A 17,161-nucleotide genomic window follows, 5' to 3' on the forward strand; every position below is an offset into this window, starting at 1 on the left:
TATATATTTGTTTACTTCAAGAGTGTGTGTATCAAGTGTCAAAATTTGTTTTACTCAAGAGTGTGTGTATAATGTGTCGAGATTTGTTTACGTCAAGAGTGTGTACATAAAGTGTCTATATTTGTTTTACTCAAGAGTGTTTGTATAAAGTGTATATATTTGTTTACTTCAAGAGTGTGTGTATAAAGTGTCAAAATTTGTTTAACTCAAGAGTATGTGTATAATGTGTCTCTATTTGTTTACGTCAAGAGTGTGCGCATAAAGTGTCGATATTTGTTTAACTCAAGAGTATGTGTATAATGTGTCGAGATTTGTTTACGTCAAGAGTGTGTGCATAAAGTGTCGATATTTATTTAACTCAAGAGTGTTTGTATAAATTGTCTATATTTGTTTACCTCATTAGTGTTTGTATGAAGTGTCTATATTTGTTTCACACAAGAGTGTGTGTATAAAGTGTTGAGATTTGTTTCACTCAAGAGTGTGTGTATAAAGTGTCTATATTTGTTTACCTCAAGAGTGTGTTTATAATGTTTATATTGATTATAAGTGGGTTTATATGGGAAAGATTGCTGCTGTTCTTTAACTTTTAATTAATTGTACAATGGTGTAACTAACATCCCTGCCTCCAGCTGGACTGCACCTGGAGTTAAGATTTCCTTCCTTGCAGATGAGCCAGTTGGGGTTGCAAGAGAATGTGGAGGGAGATCCTTGCAAGATGGCCGTGACTGTGCGTGGTGAACAAGGACTTCAGGAGCGTTACGTGCTGCAAGCTTCGTGCTCAGAAACCCGGCGAGCATGGGCGCAGGAGATCGGAGAAATGCTCGAGACGCAGCAAAACTTCCTCAACGGTGAGGAATTGCTAGTCAAATATCGAGATCATAGATTATTCGCCAGTGAAGATGTCAGGCCCAGAATCCATGTTTTGTTAATGAGCTGTTCTCAATTTGATGAAAAATGCTTTTATACAGAATACTTTAATCCCTTTGGCTTTGACTGTCCCTCAACTTGGAAATAATCACTCATGTCAGCTGTTCTATATTCAGTGGCAAAACTTGCTTCCCTCTTTTCCGACTATCATCATGTGGAAAGATATCATGTAAGATGAGGAATTCAATGCAAGGCAGGTTGATCTTGCACAAGGATACACAAGGAACTTTGATGTGGGAGGAGGCCATTCGGCACATCATGCCTGCGCTAACCAACCCCAGTATCATTATCCATACACACAAAAGCTTCCTACCATCCTTCTATCTCCATCCACACAAACCAATATCCCCATATACCTCTGTCTCCAATACATCTATAGCTACCTATACAAATCCCATTTAAGCCTGTCCACCCCCTCTGCTGCCACTGCCTTTGCTGGGGGACCACCTTGCCTTAAGGTGTTGTTGAATTTATTGATCTCACCCTCCCCCACCCCCACCCCTTACCTATAATGTCTTTTTTAAAATTTAATAACATGCATTTTTTTTTTAATTGTGCTTTTTGTCGGAGATGTGACTTGCATTTATTTGTACATGGTGTCTTTGTTGTCACAGACGCACCTGCTATAATAATAAGATAACCTCTGCCATTTTTTTGGTTACCCCAATCCTATGCATACCCTTCAGCATTGACTTCCCCATTGAATACCAGCGTATTCAGAGTGGACTGTTCAACTCTACCACTGTGGGTCAGCGCGAGCCTTCTCCAGGAACTGGTTACCGTTCTTCAGCTTCTGTCAGTGAGGACTGCCTAAGCCCATTGAGCTCAGATGATCCACAAATCTTGCTGAATTCTCCAAAACTTGCTTCAGCCAGTTGGGAACCGGCGATACTCCAAGTGAAACCCTTCCAACTGGGTTCACCACCGGCAGCACCTGGCATAACCGAGGTGCCCATTTGCACCGAACCAACTATTTTGAAGGAATCTGTGCAAGATTGTGAATGCAACCTGTTTGCTACCAGCAGAAATAGGGAGGCCACATCTGCAGACAAGGTGACAGTGTCAGCATATGGATCACCACCCATAGGTTCTCCACTGCATCAGGCTTTTTCATCTGCATCCCACCTTCCTCGCGAAGCCTCTCTGGGATCTTCTGGATCTCATTCCTGGGACCATCCCTTTCCTCCTCCAAGCCCCAACTCAAAGGGGTGTTTCTGGAGTATGGACCCTGCGTCACCTGCCAATCGGCATGGCTCGTTTGGCCCACTGAGTGACAACGATTCACTTCCATGGCACCTTCGCAAGCATACCATTGGTCGCGATTCTGACTTAGTAACTGCTCCACGATAAGTGACCACTCTCAGCAATCGTCACTGAGTACTGAGGTGTGTTTCTGGGGAGTTTATTTTTTATTTCTCAGTTAGCTTCAATGTCAAAACCTGCAGTTTAATTAATTATCACTTCATATTAGTTACATTTCATACCTTCCTCAGCTTATCTTTCAGAAGTTGAGAAAAGCTAATCTTTCTCCGTCGTTTGTCAGATCAAAAGGCCACACAATATGCCTTTGTTGCACCTTGATGTGGCACCGTCGCTCATTGTGTTAATTTCGTCTGCAAAGTATGACCAAAGTGTCAGTCTCAGAATGAACTAAAGATTTTGTTAATGAAAAAACTACCCATGCATGAATCTTATAAAAAAAAAAATACGCCATTTGGTATCTGTCTGTCTGACCATGATGCATTCAGTCATTACTTATCCAATCTCAACCAAACTTGCCAGGGGGGTTAAAGGTCACACAACAGAGGTTGTAGCAACTTTATTTGCCCCCATACTCAAGGGTGCTTGACGCCGTGGACAAACACCGTGTTAAGGTGTATAAATAGCTAATCGTGGTGTTTTTCCAAAGCAGCTTCTAATAACAAAAGTAATAACAACAACAATTATACGAGCATAAAATTAATGTCGTTACAAAACAATGTAAATACTAATAATATCACCTCTCTCCAAGGGGATTTTCCTCCTTGGACAAGCGCTGTGTTAAGGTGTATAGATATAGCTTACCATACCTTTTTGTGTGGCACCCCTACCGGAAGTTTAAAAAATAAAATTGTAAACCAAAAACGTGAATGATTACAGTTTTAAATAACACAACGCCACAATTGTGAACTTTATTGGATGCATAATGCTATGCTGCCATAAGGAGCCGGTGTATTAGTCTTCATAAATTTGAGTTGGCCAGTTATAGTTTTCCCATCTAAATCTGTGGCTCATGATGCAAGGAACCCAGGTTCAACTTCCATATATCATGCATATTTGTCCATTGTGTACTACATGTCCTTGAAGTTCATTTGTCTCCTATTGTCTTTGCACTGGATGTGGTATCTGCATAAGCTCCGATGTACAAAAAAAATAAACATAAACGGAAACAAACTTAGTTCCTGAAATCGTACTTTTTGTTCTATTTTAATGTTGTGATGGATGTATTTTTGTGTTCGTACATGTGACCACATAGTCCCAAGGGGAAGACACCACTAGAAGCCCGACCTGCATGCTGGTCACCCAGGAATACTCGGCTGTGCGTGAGGACGAGATCAGTGTGGCCCAGGGCGATGTGGTGCAAGTCCTCGCGACCAATCAACAAAACATGTTCCTTGTATTTCGTGCGGCCACTCCCGATTGTCCTGCTGCTGAGGGTTGGATTCCAGGCTACGTGCTGGGCCATGCAGGAACACCAGTTACAAACCGGGACACTTACGACACAAACATGAGGTGAGCGGGCTGTAATTGCCTCTTCCTCTCCTTCCCTACCCACCCTCCTCACATGAAATTAAATCTATTTTCCTGCCAAAATAGCTGGTTTAATTTGAAGAAAAAGTTTGTGAATTGATCAACATAATGACACAAGTTAAATACACTCACCCAAGGATATATGCCCCACAGATATCACTCCATCTTTCGTCTGTTTTGTATATGTGGAGAGAGGTGGTTTGACAGCTTCACACCGACGCAAGCAAAATGTTGTCATACGTGATGTCCAAGTGAACAACCCTTGCAAAGTAGGGGAGAGTGGGGCAAGATGGTCCCTTTTTGGTTTTGTCCGTTTTGCCGTCAGATGATTTGCCAGCCAAACACCATTCAATTGCCATTCGTTAGTCCATCTCAAGCCCCAAGTAACTGCCCAATTTCGAGAATGTTAGAGATCATTGAATGTCTATAAAAGACAATTCAAAATTTGTGGTTGAAATGCTCAACTTGCCCCACCCCTGGGGCAAGTCGATCATCACCATGGGGAAAGATGATCATGGTCCTCAGGAAACATGAGGACAGTCTAAATAAGCGATGTGTTAGAATTTTAATGAACAGAAAATAATTATATATATATATATATATATATATATCCATCTGGGATACCAAATAATATTTCCAAAACATTGTCCCGTACACAACCTGATACGAACGTCCATTTTCATGTCATTTATCTTTGTGTTCCAGTCGTAATGTCTAAATTCGCAACTCCCACTGACTGAGATCAATTTTGAATACCAGTTGCTTTGATTTTTCTCTGGCTTCCCTTTCAAAATTCGGGTGGAGGTAGTTTTTTAACGATGTCCTCCTTGGAAAAAGTCCCACAATCCGTCTCGTCCACGATGAACGTAGGTCGATTGAAGTTCATATGAGAAGGTACTTTGTGGAGAAAGACTCCGTCATATCCATCGTCGTCGATTGCCTCTACACGCGCTATTTACAGAATTGATCGTGCTTTTTCCCCATCTATTTTTGTAATTGCAAAGTCTCCTTCAATAACACCATTTTTGTCATCTGATCACCTGATCAACTTTCCCCACAACCCAACGATCATCCTGCCCCAACGCTGCCATTTTTACAAAATCGTCTGGCATTCATAAATTACAGCAATGAGCAAGGCAAAACATACACGCAATATGGGCATATAAGCTACGGATCTACCTCTATACAGATACCATTCCTACTACACTTATTCATAGAGATAATACGTATTCACCGATGATTCGAAAATTTTCTTTTTCAGGAAGAAAATGATGTTTTCTGATAAAACAAACGCAGCGTTTTTTCTCGTCATTGTAATGATGTTTTCTCGCCACAGTGGAATTGTAGTTAATCGATCTATCGTTGAGTGGCACCACTGTCCAATGCGAGCTTAATTGGGGTCGTGAGTGGGGGTGATCATCATGCCCCAGGGATCATCTTGCCCCACTCTCCCCTAATCTAGTCATGGTGGGACGCAGAAAGATGAAAATAGATGTTAGTCATATGGAAGTTGTCAATTTCTGAAGGACTGACAAAGGCTGGCAAAGGATGTGCAGGGAAGAATGAAAGCCGAGAAGAGGAATCAGGAATGATTTTAAAGTAATTATATTTCAAGTTGGATTCTGCATGCAATAATTCAGTAGTAATGAAATAACTCCAGAAAGGATGTGGCAAATAAGGAAGGAGGTGTGAAACAGCCAACATTGTTGATAAGATCGATAAACAAATGTGTTTCTTTTCCCAATTAGATTGGCACTTCATGGAAGTTGCTTGCCGAGGAGAACCTGAAAACTATTGGAACCATCATTTTGTTCAGAATGGTCTTTCTCTTCATTACTTCCAATGAATGCCGATAATCATATCCGTAGTCTCTCAGCGTTGGCTGCCAGGATAGCCTAAGGTACCATGCACACTCATCTTTCAGCTGTTGAGCTATGGTTTGAATCTCAACCCACCAAAAAACTATCATCCTGGTGTTTTGCAAGTTGGGCGAGGCATGAATGTGTGCACCGTCCATTGGAAGGGCGTTAATCCGAAAGACCCATCTGCCAGCCCTAGTTGTTGGTGGTCGTTAAAGATCACACATTTCCTCTCACGAAGAGTCGGCAAGTTATCGCCGGCACCCTGAACAAATTCCAAATTCCTGCACTAATTGGGAAGGCAATGGCAAACCACCCATCATATTGCCAAGAGATTGCTTTCTCAGCATGCACACTCATTCAAGAGAATTTTATATTGATCATGATGTTGAGTCTCTCAGCAAGAGGTACTCTTGAGGACACAAAAAAGAATAGCACCGCCTGTCCTGAAGCTCACCTGGATCAAGAGCAACAGTCACTCAAACGCCCCGCAGACCTCCTTAGACCCTGAATTTTTTGATACCGTGAACAAAGTTAGGTAAATCATGGTTGATGAAGATTGTGGTCAAGTTTTTTTTGAAACTATGTGTAGTTTCAGGGAAGAGAGCAAGCACTTATTTTGGGGGGTCAAAAGCCCTCTCGTGGACCCCCTGAATGAGCGCAGGTTTTGATGCAGTCGATAAACTTTGGTACATCATGGGTGATGAAGGTTGTGGTCAAGTTTCATCAAAATTGTGTGTGTAGTTTTGGAGAAGAGAACAAATACCTATTTGGGGGGGAGGGTTAACCCCCCCCATAAACTCCCTCGATGAGGGCAGATTTTAATGCGGTCAATAAGCCTTTGTTAGGGATCAGACATGAAGCTTGTGGCCAAGTTTCATTAAATTTGTGTGTTTGGTTCAAGCGATAATGACTGAAGTGTTTACGGACTGAATGACTCATTTACTCACTCACTCACTCATTCACTGACTCACTCAGCTACAGATACTGCTCAATTGCATAAGCTCACCTGACTAGAGTGCAGATGACTTCAAAATGTATTGACAAATGAGCCTTTTCACTTCAACAAACATTGTTAATACGGTCAGCTGGTCACTCCGGTAGTCTGGTATGAATCCTGCGAGTCGTGTTAAAATGACCGCAGCAGTCACGTGAGTCCACAACTCTAAGTCCTTTGATCTCCACTACCATACCCGTTGGAACCACAGAGCCAGTCAAGTGCTACGCCGATAGGTGACTACATGGCCGATCCAGTAAGGCCGAGCAAACCTTGGTCATGTGACCCGATCTTCTCCAACAGCCAATCGATTTAAACAGATTTACTTAAACCACCAGCTGAAGACATCAGGACAAACAGAATTCACCTAAAGACCAAGTCAGGTTTAAAATGTATTGCAAAGAATAGTACAAGCTGGGGGTGGGGTCGGGGGGAAGGGGGGGGGGTCATAAAGAAGGAGCAATCGCAAATAATGCGAGGAAAAAAAACTCTTTCCCTTACCAATCATACACACCCATGGATCAAACGCCGAAAGGGAGCCTTAACTACCTAATCTTAAAGGCCTTCACTCATACGGCAGGAGAAAGACATCGGAAATCACAGGACAGGAAAATACCCCAGCATGCCTGGCAGGACACAACAGGAACCAATGTAAATTGCTAAGGGAGCATCCTTGCTGCAGGTGGAACACAGCGTGAGGCTCAATGGGTGGGGGAGAGGTATGGGCTTGGTTGGCAGCTTGGCAGATTTGAGATGTAGCCTTCTTCTGGATGGTTATCGGCATCTCCTGTGCTTCCTTCCACCCGATGCACCCACCTTTATGCCCTCTGGAAAACCGCAACCTTGCCGTTTCTGAGGCCCATCCTCTCCCAACCGTTAAGGGCTCTTGTCCCGGCCGGTGAGCTACGCTTCTCAATTCGTTATCATGAACTTTGTAATTCCCGTTAATCGTGGCCTCTGAACATACGATGCGGAGGGAAGGTGGGTCTGCCAGAAAGAGGCAGAAGAAAGAGATTGGTTTGAGAGAAAAAGTGAATAAGTTCCGTCGGCTGACTAAAAGTGAAAGTGCGACCTCACTTTGATTCATGGGCATGATTCATTGGCATGGGCAGTGGGCATGATTCATCCTTCTGTGTTCCCCTCCAACACCACCAATACCATCATCGCATCATCAAAATAATCAAATGTAAATCGAACACACTGTTCTAGATATTGTAATTTATTTATTTTAATATTTCTTCTTCAACATTTACTATTCTCCCCCCCTCCCCCCCCACCATGTTCAGTCTGACCCAGGAATCTAACCACCTTTTTCCCCATTAAATGAATGTGTCCATGTACGTGAATTCTGCATTCACAAGGTTTTCCAGCATCATTACCCTCGCAAATATGGAGGGTTTCATGCAAAACCAAATTATATTCACTCGCATCATAACGTGATCGAAAAGAAAGCACACATAGTCTATCCTGGCAGTGGAGGTGCTTCTCGATATTTGAGATGTTCACACGACAGTACTCTTTCCGAAAAAGCCGAACTGTCGTGGAAAAGTAATATGAAGACCTCACAACTTTGAGTTGGCCTTTTGTTGGCTTTCCCATATGAACAAATCAATCATAATATGAGATCCCAGGTTCAAATCACATAACCTGCGTCATTTCTGCCGGTATGGCTCCTCTGGTATTTGTAACTTGGTCGAGCAAACGCAAGAAAAATATGGCATTGCTTTGAGCAAGTCAGTGTTTTTTCATGGGATGAGTCTCATGCGTTTATATTTCGCAAAACTGGTTTTGAGTAAATGAGAGGTTAACAGTCAGACAGCTGTTCATTTATTCACCTGAACGTCTCTTCTTTTCTGAAGCAGGAAGTCTTCTTCGTGGCACGCAGCATTCCGCCTCCGCCGCCGGAGCAGCAGGGAGCGAGAGAGCAAGCAGACACCCCAAGAGGAGAGCCCAAATAAAGGTGGTCGCAATGTCATGGTTAAGGTAATACAGGGGGAACAAAGGAGTCCTTTTTTCACTCTTATTTGATTCAAAAAGAACATATCTTATTATTATTATTCCACTGACTAAACCAAAGAATTATCCTTCTTGAATGATGCAGGAGATAATCGGCATGCAGCTTTTAAAATCTCTTTCATATCAAGGCCTTTCGAGCCAAGGTCCTTTTCTGGTGATTCTAATCTTGACTTTCCCTCCTGATGGGCATTTCTTACTTCGGCGCCGATTTTTATTTTATTTCCTTTCCACACGCCTCCCTCCGGCCAGGAGTCACCACGCTCCCCGGAGTCCGAGTCTGATGACTTGCTTCTTAACACTAAAGTGGAGGTACTTTAATCTCACCTTCCTACTTTCACCCTTTAATGTTTATATCCTTACCGGTTTTTTGTTTGTTTTTTGCATTTTCCTGTTTTGGATGTTTTTTTCTCTCGCATTCATTGCAAGGTAAATATTATTTTATTTTGTATAAGTTGTAGTGCGGACCGGTTTTTACAAAAAATGGTATATTTTTTATGGTATATTTACAATCTGTGTATGTATATATATATATATATATATATATATATATATATATATATATATATATATATATATATATATATATATATATATATATATATATATATGTGTATATATATATATATATATATATGTATGTGTATATATATTTGTATATGCATGTATGTGTATATATGTATATATGTATATATATATATATATATATATATATATATATATATATGTATATATATATATATATATATATATATATATATATATATGTATATATATATATATATATGTATATATGTATATATATATATATATATGTATATATGTATATGTATATATATATATATATATATATATATATATATATATATATATATATATATATATATATATAATTCGCGCCCGCCGGCGTGCTAACTGCCGCTTTCCACTAATAGCAGCTCGCCCACCGGACGGACAATTCAGTCATGATCTTCCGGAGCATCGCCGGAACCCTGTCACGGGTGGGTCTTCAACCCCAACACGGCCTTGCCAATTTTCTACCCGCGCAGGATAGGGTCAATCGCCGAATCTCGATATACCTAAGCACCCGCGCGGATAGCTAACAGGGAGACAGTACCTCGGCGCAAGTTGGCTGGGGCACGAACCGCCCAGGCGGTTCGTTCCGTTCTGCAGTGATAACCGAGCGGGTATTATCGCCCGACCTCGCCGGATCGGATTCTATTTAACGGGTATTTAAAACGCAACTAACTTTCTGAGCTGTAATATGGCGTTCCAATGGGGGAAAAGAAAAAAACGACGAACGGGTAACATTCACACAAACACATTTATTTCAATACACATATACAGTCAATCATGCAGGTATGGAAGCAAATAAAGCGAAAGCACTACAACCGACGATAAGCAATTTATGTACAGCCACTTAACAGTTTTACTTATTGATACGGCACCACCAACATTCAATCGAAAGCAAAAGAAAAGGAAAAGACCACCCCCATAGACAGGGGGGTCAGACTGGGCCAGTGGGCCTTTATGGCGTGGGACTTGGCAGACCGAACGAATCCTAGGAGACTGTTGCCGGTTACCTGCACCCTCGTGGTGTGATGGTGGGCGAGCTCTCTCCGGCGCTCTCCACACGGATGCGCAGGCTTGCGCGACAGTGCTGGCAAAGCGGCGCCTCCCGTCTGCATCCCTGGTCCGTGTGGCACGAAGAAGTCGATCTGCCACCACGAAGAAGAAAAACCACGAGCTCACGAGCTCAACGAGCAGCCACCACAAAGAAATCCACTCACGAGCAAACCACACGAGCTGCTGAAAAACACCCACAAGCTCACGAACTCCAAGCCGACGAGAAAAACACACGAGCTCACGAGCTCTCGAGCCGACGAGAAAAGCCACGAGCTGCCAGACCTGGTGTCCTGCATGCCCTTCTATTGCTCACGCCACGCCCCTCCGCTCTCGCCCCGGCCTCCTTACAGAACCTGTGGGAACCTTCCAGAAAAGGGGCGTGCCCTCTCGCCCCCCCCTGCCCGTGCGCCTCACGGGGGGCAAGAGAATCAGAATTGGCACAGGTCCAGGGTGAATCAGGCGGGAAAATCCGTGTGCCATCGGAACTCCTCTGGTTTCCTTCGCTTCGTCGAGACGGTTCACATTTACGAAGAGGGCCGTGGTCTGGCGTGTGGAGACCGCCGCGAAGCGGCGGTCGAGAATGACGTTGGTGGTGGTGACTTGGTTGTGGTGATGGTGGCGTGGTTGGCGTTGTGGTTGGTCCAAAATAACGATGGGAAAATAAATACACTATCTCAAAGGATCACAGCCCTGTGACACGAATAAATCCCATTCAACAACGGTGGGGAAATCTAACTGAACACGGACTTATCGGCCTAACTAACTAAGAACCTGCATGGTCTTCTGCGAATTTCCACAGCCGTAACACTACCCCCTCCCCTTTTTACAGACTCGTCCCGAGACGTCGAATTTTCGTGTGCCATCATGTGTAAGTTTCCCCTAGTACGATTTACCTTCGGATCCCTGAGTGCGACATTTAGTGTATTCGTGTCCCAAAAATAAATAACCTACAGGCTGAGTAACTAACTAAACAAACCCACTCGTACAGACGACTTAAATAAATTACCGGCGCTAAGACAAACATGCAGGGGGCAAGCAATACCATGTACAATCTTAACCTTTACTTTTAAATTTTACACTACACCATGGCCCAGGATCGATGGACTCTGCAAGATAAAACAGCAGGGAGCCAGGCTGCTCACATGCAGTCTCTGGCTCATGAAATAAATGCAGTGCAGGGAATGTGGCCGGCTGCTCAAACGCAGTCCTATGCCTCCCCCGTGAAATGAGCGCAGTGAACACAAAACGGTGCACGGGCTGCACAAATGCAGTCTCCGTGTGCGGCTGCCTGCAAGGCAGTCCCTGCAGAACAGTGAATGGTGCTGACTCAAGCAATAAAAGCAATGGGGATGGATGGATGGATGGATTAACACAGTGCACGGCCCGCCAATGCAGTCCCGTGATGCGGCTGCCTACAGGGCAGTCCCTGCAGCAGGCGCGATGATCCTGGCGCACATGGCAATGAACAGGAATGGGGCAAATGAACCAAAGGGCTACAGGCATGGGGTCATGTCAAAGGCAGGCAGACAAGGTGTGGCAAGGCAAGACAAGGCCGTTGTAGCAAAACGGGCCGATGGTGAAGCTGACCGGCACAGGCCTTGTAAAACAGCCGGCAGATAAAGTTGGTGGAGGGAGTGCAGTGGTGCTGGCCACTCGGAAGGCGGGCTCAGACCTACCCAACTGTCTCCCTCCCAACCTATCGCCTGTGCCTGTCTCTGTCCATACCCACTCCCTTAGTTTGCAAAAAAACCAACGTAGCCCCAACTTTTTTTTTATTTCCCCCTCTATAAATTGTCTCCCTAACCCCCTTTATTGTCTCTGTCCGGCTAACCTATAGTCATCCTTGCCTACTCCAAACCCCTACGTTCCCTTCCCGGAGGGGAATAAGGGAGAGCCAGCGTCCTGTGTCGAGGCCCAATCCAAGCCTCAGAATGGCCTCCTCAGATCTCGGCGATCTACTAACCCAAGGTGGGTCCAGCGGCCCACAACGAGAGCGAAGGGATGGATGGTGCGGAGGGGTACACTTCCTAATCTACCCTAACCATTTACCTGTTAACTACCCCGGGCTTTCCAAAAGCGCCTCTCGCTTAATCTATTGGTTCTATCAACCCAGATTCCCGTCACCTGTGTTGATGTCCTCACAATTTCGGGCCTCGCCCTCCAATTTTCCCTCGTGCCCTTGCACGGTTTCGTGGCTGGGACACGTGGCTCCCTTGGCAGGAACTACCCTCTGCCGATTCTCCAACTATGGCACCCCGGGCACTACACTGTCTCTGAGCCTACCAGCTCCCTAAAGATGGGGAGTGCCCTCTCTGGCGACTCCCCCTCGATGCCCACGTGGCGTGTTGGCGCCCCGGGTCCCTTTCCGAGGGTCGCCCGTGCCCAGTACACTGCCCCCGTGGCATTTGGCGCCACGGGCCCCACATCATGCGGGCCACCCGTGCCCACTACGCTATCCCTGCCCCCCATGGGCCCTTGGCCTACCACGGCTGACTAGCCCGGTGCCCGGGGTACCCACTCAGCGATACTCACCATTCGCAGCCACGCTCCCAACCCGTCAACAGGGCTCCTGCACCCCTCCAAATGGGTTTCGGGCCGACTTCCCCACCAACAGCAAAACGACCTCCATTTTGTCAATTTGACTTACCCACTAACTCACTTTACTCTGACCCCGGGGTCCCTTGGGTGGGAATCACTCCTCCCCCCAATCACTCATCACACCATGCATTCCACATTCACTCCATTCACTCAGGCCCGCTGGCCTCACTCACTCATCAAGTATATTTTCCATTTCAACTCTTCTCATACATCGCTGATCACTGCCATTCTTCTATCTGCATTCTCTAACGACCTCGTGCTCCCTGGTCGTCCCTTACACTATAGCACGTTCCATTTAACACTACGTAGCTAAGCTACGTCCCGTCGTCCCCACTACACATTCACAGTCCGTCCCTGTCTACAAATATTATTTCCCATCTCCCTCCTAAATATAAACTGAATCCCTCTACCTAATCCATTCCACGGGCCCCATGAGGACTTATCCCTGTCCCATGGAGCTGGTCTAACTAAACTAACCCTTCCCCCTAACTAGTTGCATCCTGTGCCCAGACAGGGGGGTCTTCCACCCCTTGCCCGGGAATCCTGTTCACCCGAAGCGAGGCCTGCTTTTTTTTTTAATGCGCGCACCAGTGCGGCAACTCGCAACCTGTGCTCTTTTACTCCCGTGACGTCATGGCAGCTGTTCGCGCTTGGCGCACCTCATCCCTTCTCGGACGGTACCATCTGTCAGGGACTTCCCTCCTGCCGGATTCCAACCCTATGTGCAGCTATGACGTCACCCTACGCATCAAAAAAACAAGCCTCGCGTTTTGAGGGGTTCCCCACGCGAACACATGTGCTCTGCCCGTCGGAGCTTCACACATGCTCGCGTGGAGAACCCATCTGGTCCAAATCCACATCCAGCCTACCTTCTGTCCGTCTGCGGGATCGGCAAATCCACTGCTTGCATTTACGGACCGGGTTTCACTCCCGCAGGCGCGCACGTGGCGGCCTCGTGCGTTGCACAGCACGGACCCCGCACGCGCTGCCGTGCAAACCCGGCACGGTCCCCAAAACAGTTACGGCCGCGACTCGGCCTTTGTCCACTGTCAGGCAACGTCGTTGTCGCACTCTCACGCACAAACTCCCACGTGCCACGAGGCTCACACACCTCGAGATGGCATTCACACTCGGGCACGCGGTTACGTGTTCGCGCATGCCGTCCGCCATCTCCCTCGCATACAGCGACCTCACACACACGGTCTCTCTCGCACACGGCCGTTCACTCACGCATGCCCTTTCACTCGCACACATGGTTCCATTCACACACGGCCGTTCACTCGCACACATGGTTCCTTTCACACACGGTTTCTCATCCACACACTGCGTGCTGGGATGCACGCACCTCGGCTCACTCGCAAGCACGCACACCCTATTACTCACACACACGGTTTCCTTTACACACAACCTTTCACCCACGCTATGCGCGCGTCTCAGCACACATTTCGCCACACTCGTGAACACACACACCGAGGCATTCACAACAGGGATTTGTGCCACCACAATGGGTTCCGGGGTCTCCGAACCCCCCAAGCTCCGTGTGCACCCGTCCACAGCACTCGCTCCCTCTACCTCGCAAAGCTTGACCGGAGCCACCTGGTCGAGATCACCTTCAAGGGAGCATAGCGGCTCCCTCCGTTCCTGAAGGAGGCTATCCGGCTGCTTGCACCGGGTTACGACACATTCCCCGAGCTCCCCCTCATCGTCCTCCACTAACTCCATGTGTGTGTGCTTGTCTTTCACCCCGTCTTTATTGTGTAGTCTCTCCTCTACTTTTTCTATCTCCGAGTCTCTGTACATTTTATTTCCTTTATTATCTCTCTCGTCTCCAAGTGTCTCGTACACGTCTCAGTCACCACATTTCCTTTTTCCCTCTGTGTCACCGTCACTTCCTTTGACACCTGCTCGAGTCTCGCCCAACGCGTCTCCCGAATTAATTTGTCCTCCACCGCGGGGCCGACACAGTCCACCCTCTCCCTCAGCTCGTTCGCTCCAACACGTGGCGCCGCCATTATGCCCGCCTGCAGGCATCACCCCACGCGCAGCATCTCAACCTGCAGTGTTTGCGTATTTGCCTCCATGTTGTTTTTTATTTCTTCCTTCAATTCTTCCTTTATTCCCTTTATTTCCTTCCCCATTTGTTGCATATTCACATTCATTTTGTTATTCATTCTGCACGCGTTTGTTTTCATTTCCTTTGTGTTTGCATCCATCTTATTTTCCATCCTGCATGCATTTGCATCCATTTTTTTTTCCCATCGCTTGCGTGATCATCTGTATCAGTTGGTTGATGTCCGATGACTCTCGCCGGGTTGATCCGCCATTGTCGGTCGCGGTTTCGCTGGGGGCTGTGTAATGTCCGGGGTGCAGTGAGGCACGGAGCGAGTGTGAGCGTAGTCGTAACTTTATTGCGTGCCCGGATGTACATCACTCTGAGCCTCTCGCGGGCGCATACAGATATATGCATGCCTAAGCACGTGACTATTATCACAAATACTCCACGCCCCCTCAGCGCCCTCCGCCCATACACCACACTCCTCCCTCCGAAAAGTATGATTATAAAATGGCAACATGATACAAATCAAAAATCATTGACACTATGACACAAAAAGCAACTCATGACAAAATGGCACATAGCAAAAGCATTGGCACGAGTACACAAAAAGCAACTGGAGAAAAAGGACACCAATCATCGAAAATCCCCAAAAGTACCACGTCGCTTGATCCGCCCTGGGCGGACAGCGCCATCAGACGGCCCATGCTTACACACCTTCTGGCTAGGTCGAGGTGACACCCCAGGCAAACCTCCCCCTGCACCATCAAACGTCCCAGGTCGACAAGCTTGCTCGTCTCCCTCGGACAGGACCAAATCAGGTAAACACCCCGAGTCCACGAGTAGGCCATGTGGAGGTACTCGCTATTACCTTCAGAAAATGATTTTCGTTGTGCAGATCACCAATCTGGATGAAATTTGGCATACTTAAAGAATTTTAGACGCTGAGTCCAAATCCACTTGTTTCCACGTCGAGGATGTGACACAATTGGTCATTTTTGGCAATTAAAGATACACCGAACATTAATGCACGATTTGGACACAGAAATGAAGAATCAAGGAGAGACTGATATGTACGTCAAAGAAAACTCTTGTGAAGTCTGAAAATGATACAATATGTTTACACAGAGCCATATTCACTGTTATTAAAGATGTTTATAATCAAAGGTCGTAAACCGAAGCAGTTACATATTTTTACCGACCGAAAACGTCTGGACCGACCAGACAGGCCTTCGAGTTGACCGAGGCAACTTTTTGCTTAAAAGGAAGCCACACTGGCTATTAAAGGTAGTTACATCGACTATTAAAGACAGTTACAGCGCCTATTAAAGACAGTTACATTGGCTATTGCGGATTAAATCAAAGACAAAGACACTGCGCGACTCAGCCTGATGAAAAGTAGAACCGCCACAAGAAGATTACTGTTTTCGAACTCCAGTATTTCTTGCTCTGAAGCAGTTGCTAAATTGGGCTCTTGACTGCAGTTATTACAAACTCAAGTCCACTATTACATGCTAACCAATCTGAATACTACTGTGTAGTAGATTACCACAGCAAAAGCAGTGTGACACCCACATTCACAGTTCGTCGTCAGAATCATCGTCAGTTCTGCTTTCATCATCCATAAGTTCCATGTCTGCACGGGTCTGTTAATTGTTGGCACGGTTTTGACCCCCACGCACTCTGCGCAGGACAATCTTTTTGACTGGCAACAACACTGGTTGGTCTCACATTTCGTCTTCTTGCAATTACATTTCGTCGCCTCTAACAGTTCCTTCGGCGCTGGTGGTTTGTTCAGCCAGTGAACAATCAGTGCTCCATTGCGTTTCATCCATCCGTGAAATGTAGGAGAAGGGGCTTCTATAAACCTCTCAGTCACGCGGTGGTGGATCGCAGACTGATAGTTCACTCTTTTGCAATGCAGCATCAGAGCGTCGCTTGAAGGCGGCAACTTCTGTTCTCCCTGCGACTGGCTGCAGAATAGCTTGTGGCGAGCCTCATCCACAGCCTTCATGGTCGGCTGATTGTACATGGCGCAGACGAATTGTTCCAGGTCGTGAATGATATTCTGATCTCGCGTGAATTCTCGACCAATGCTCCCAAAACAGGTGATGAGATGGGGACCCTTCATCATCAAGACCAATGGCCTTGTTTTGCCCTTACCATGGAATGCACTGGTGGGTATCACTTCCCGTGAAATTGTGCAAACCTATCAACGCATCGCAGACAGAACTTTCCAGGGCATTAATGTCAACGACGATAATGTCCTTGGGACTTCCTGTGACCAAATGGAAATTT

The 17,161-nt window shown here is 46.1% G+C and overlaps 2 protein-coding genes across 2 annotated transcripts in view; both read left to right on the top strand.

Annotated features, from left to right (window-relative positions):
* Window positions 1–17,161, top strand: part of LOC147027501 (triple functional domain protein-like) — a gene marked incomplete at its 3' end in the record, with an annotated part of 489,834 nt that overhangs the window by 439,527 nt on the left and 33,146 nt on the right. The gene's annotated exons all lie outside the window — the stretch shown is intronic.
* Window positions 652–3,435, top strand: LOC147027507 (uncharacterized). Its single transcript, XM_085876970.1, has 2 exons — window positions 652–848; window positions 1,614–3,435. The coding sequence occupies exons 1-2, from the start codon at window positions 796–798 to the stop codon at window positions 2,275–2,277; spliced, it is 717 nt and encodes a 238-aa protein (XP_085733096.1). The 5' UTR covers window positions 652–795; the 3' UTR covers window positions 2,278–3,435.

Source organism: Eptatretus burgeri, chromosome 4 (genome assembly GCF_056783735.1).
Source record: "Eptatretus burgeri isolate ZD-2024b chromosome 4, Ebu_testis_v1, whole genome shotgun sequence".
NCBI classification, from domain to species: Eukaryota; Metazoa; Chordata; class Myxini; order Myxiniformes; family Myxinidae; genus Eptatretus; species Eptatretus burgeri.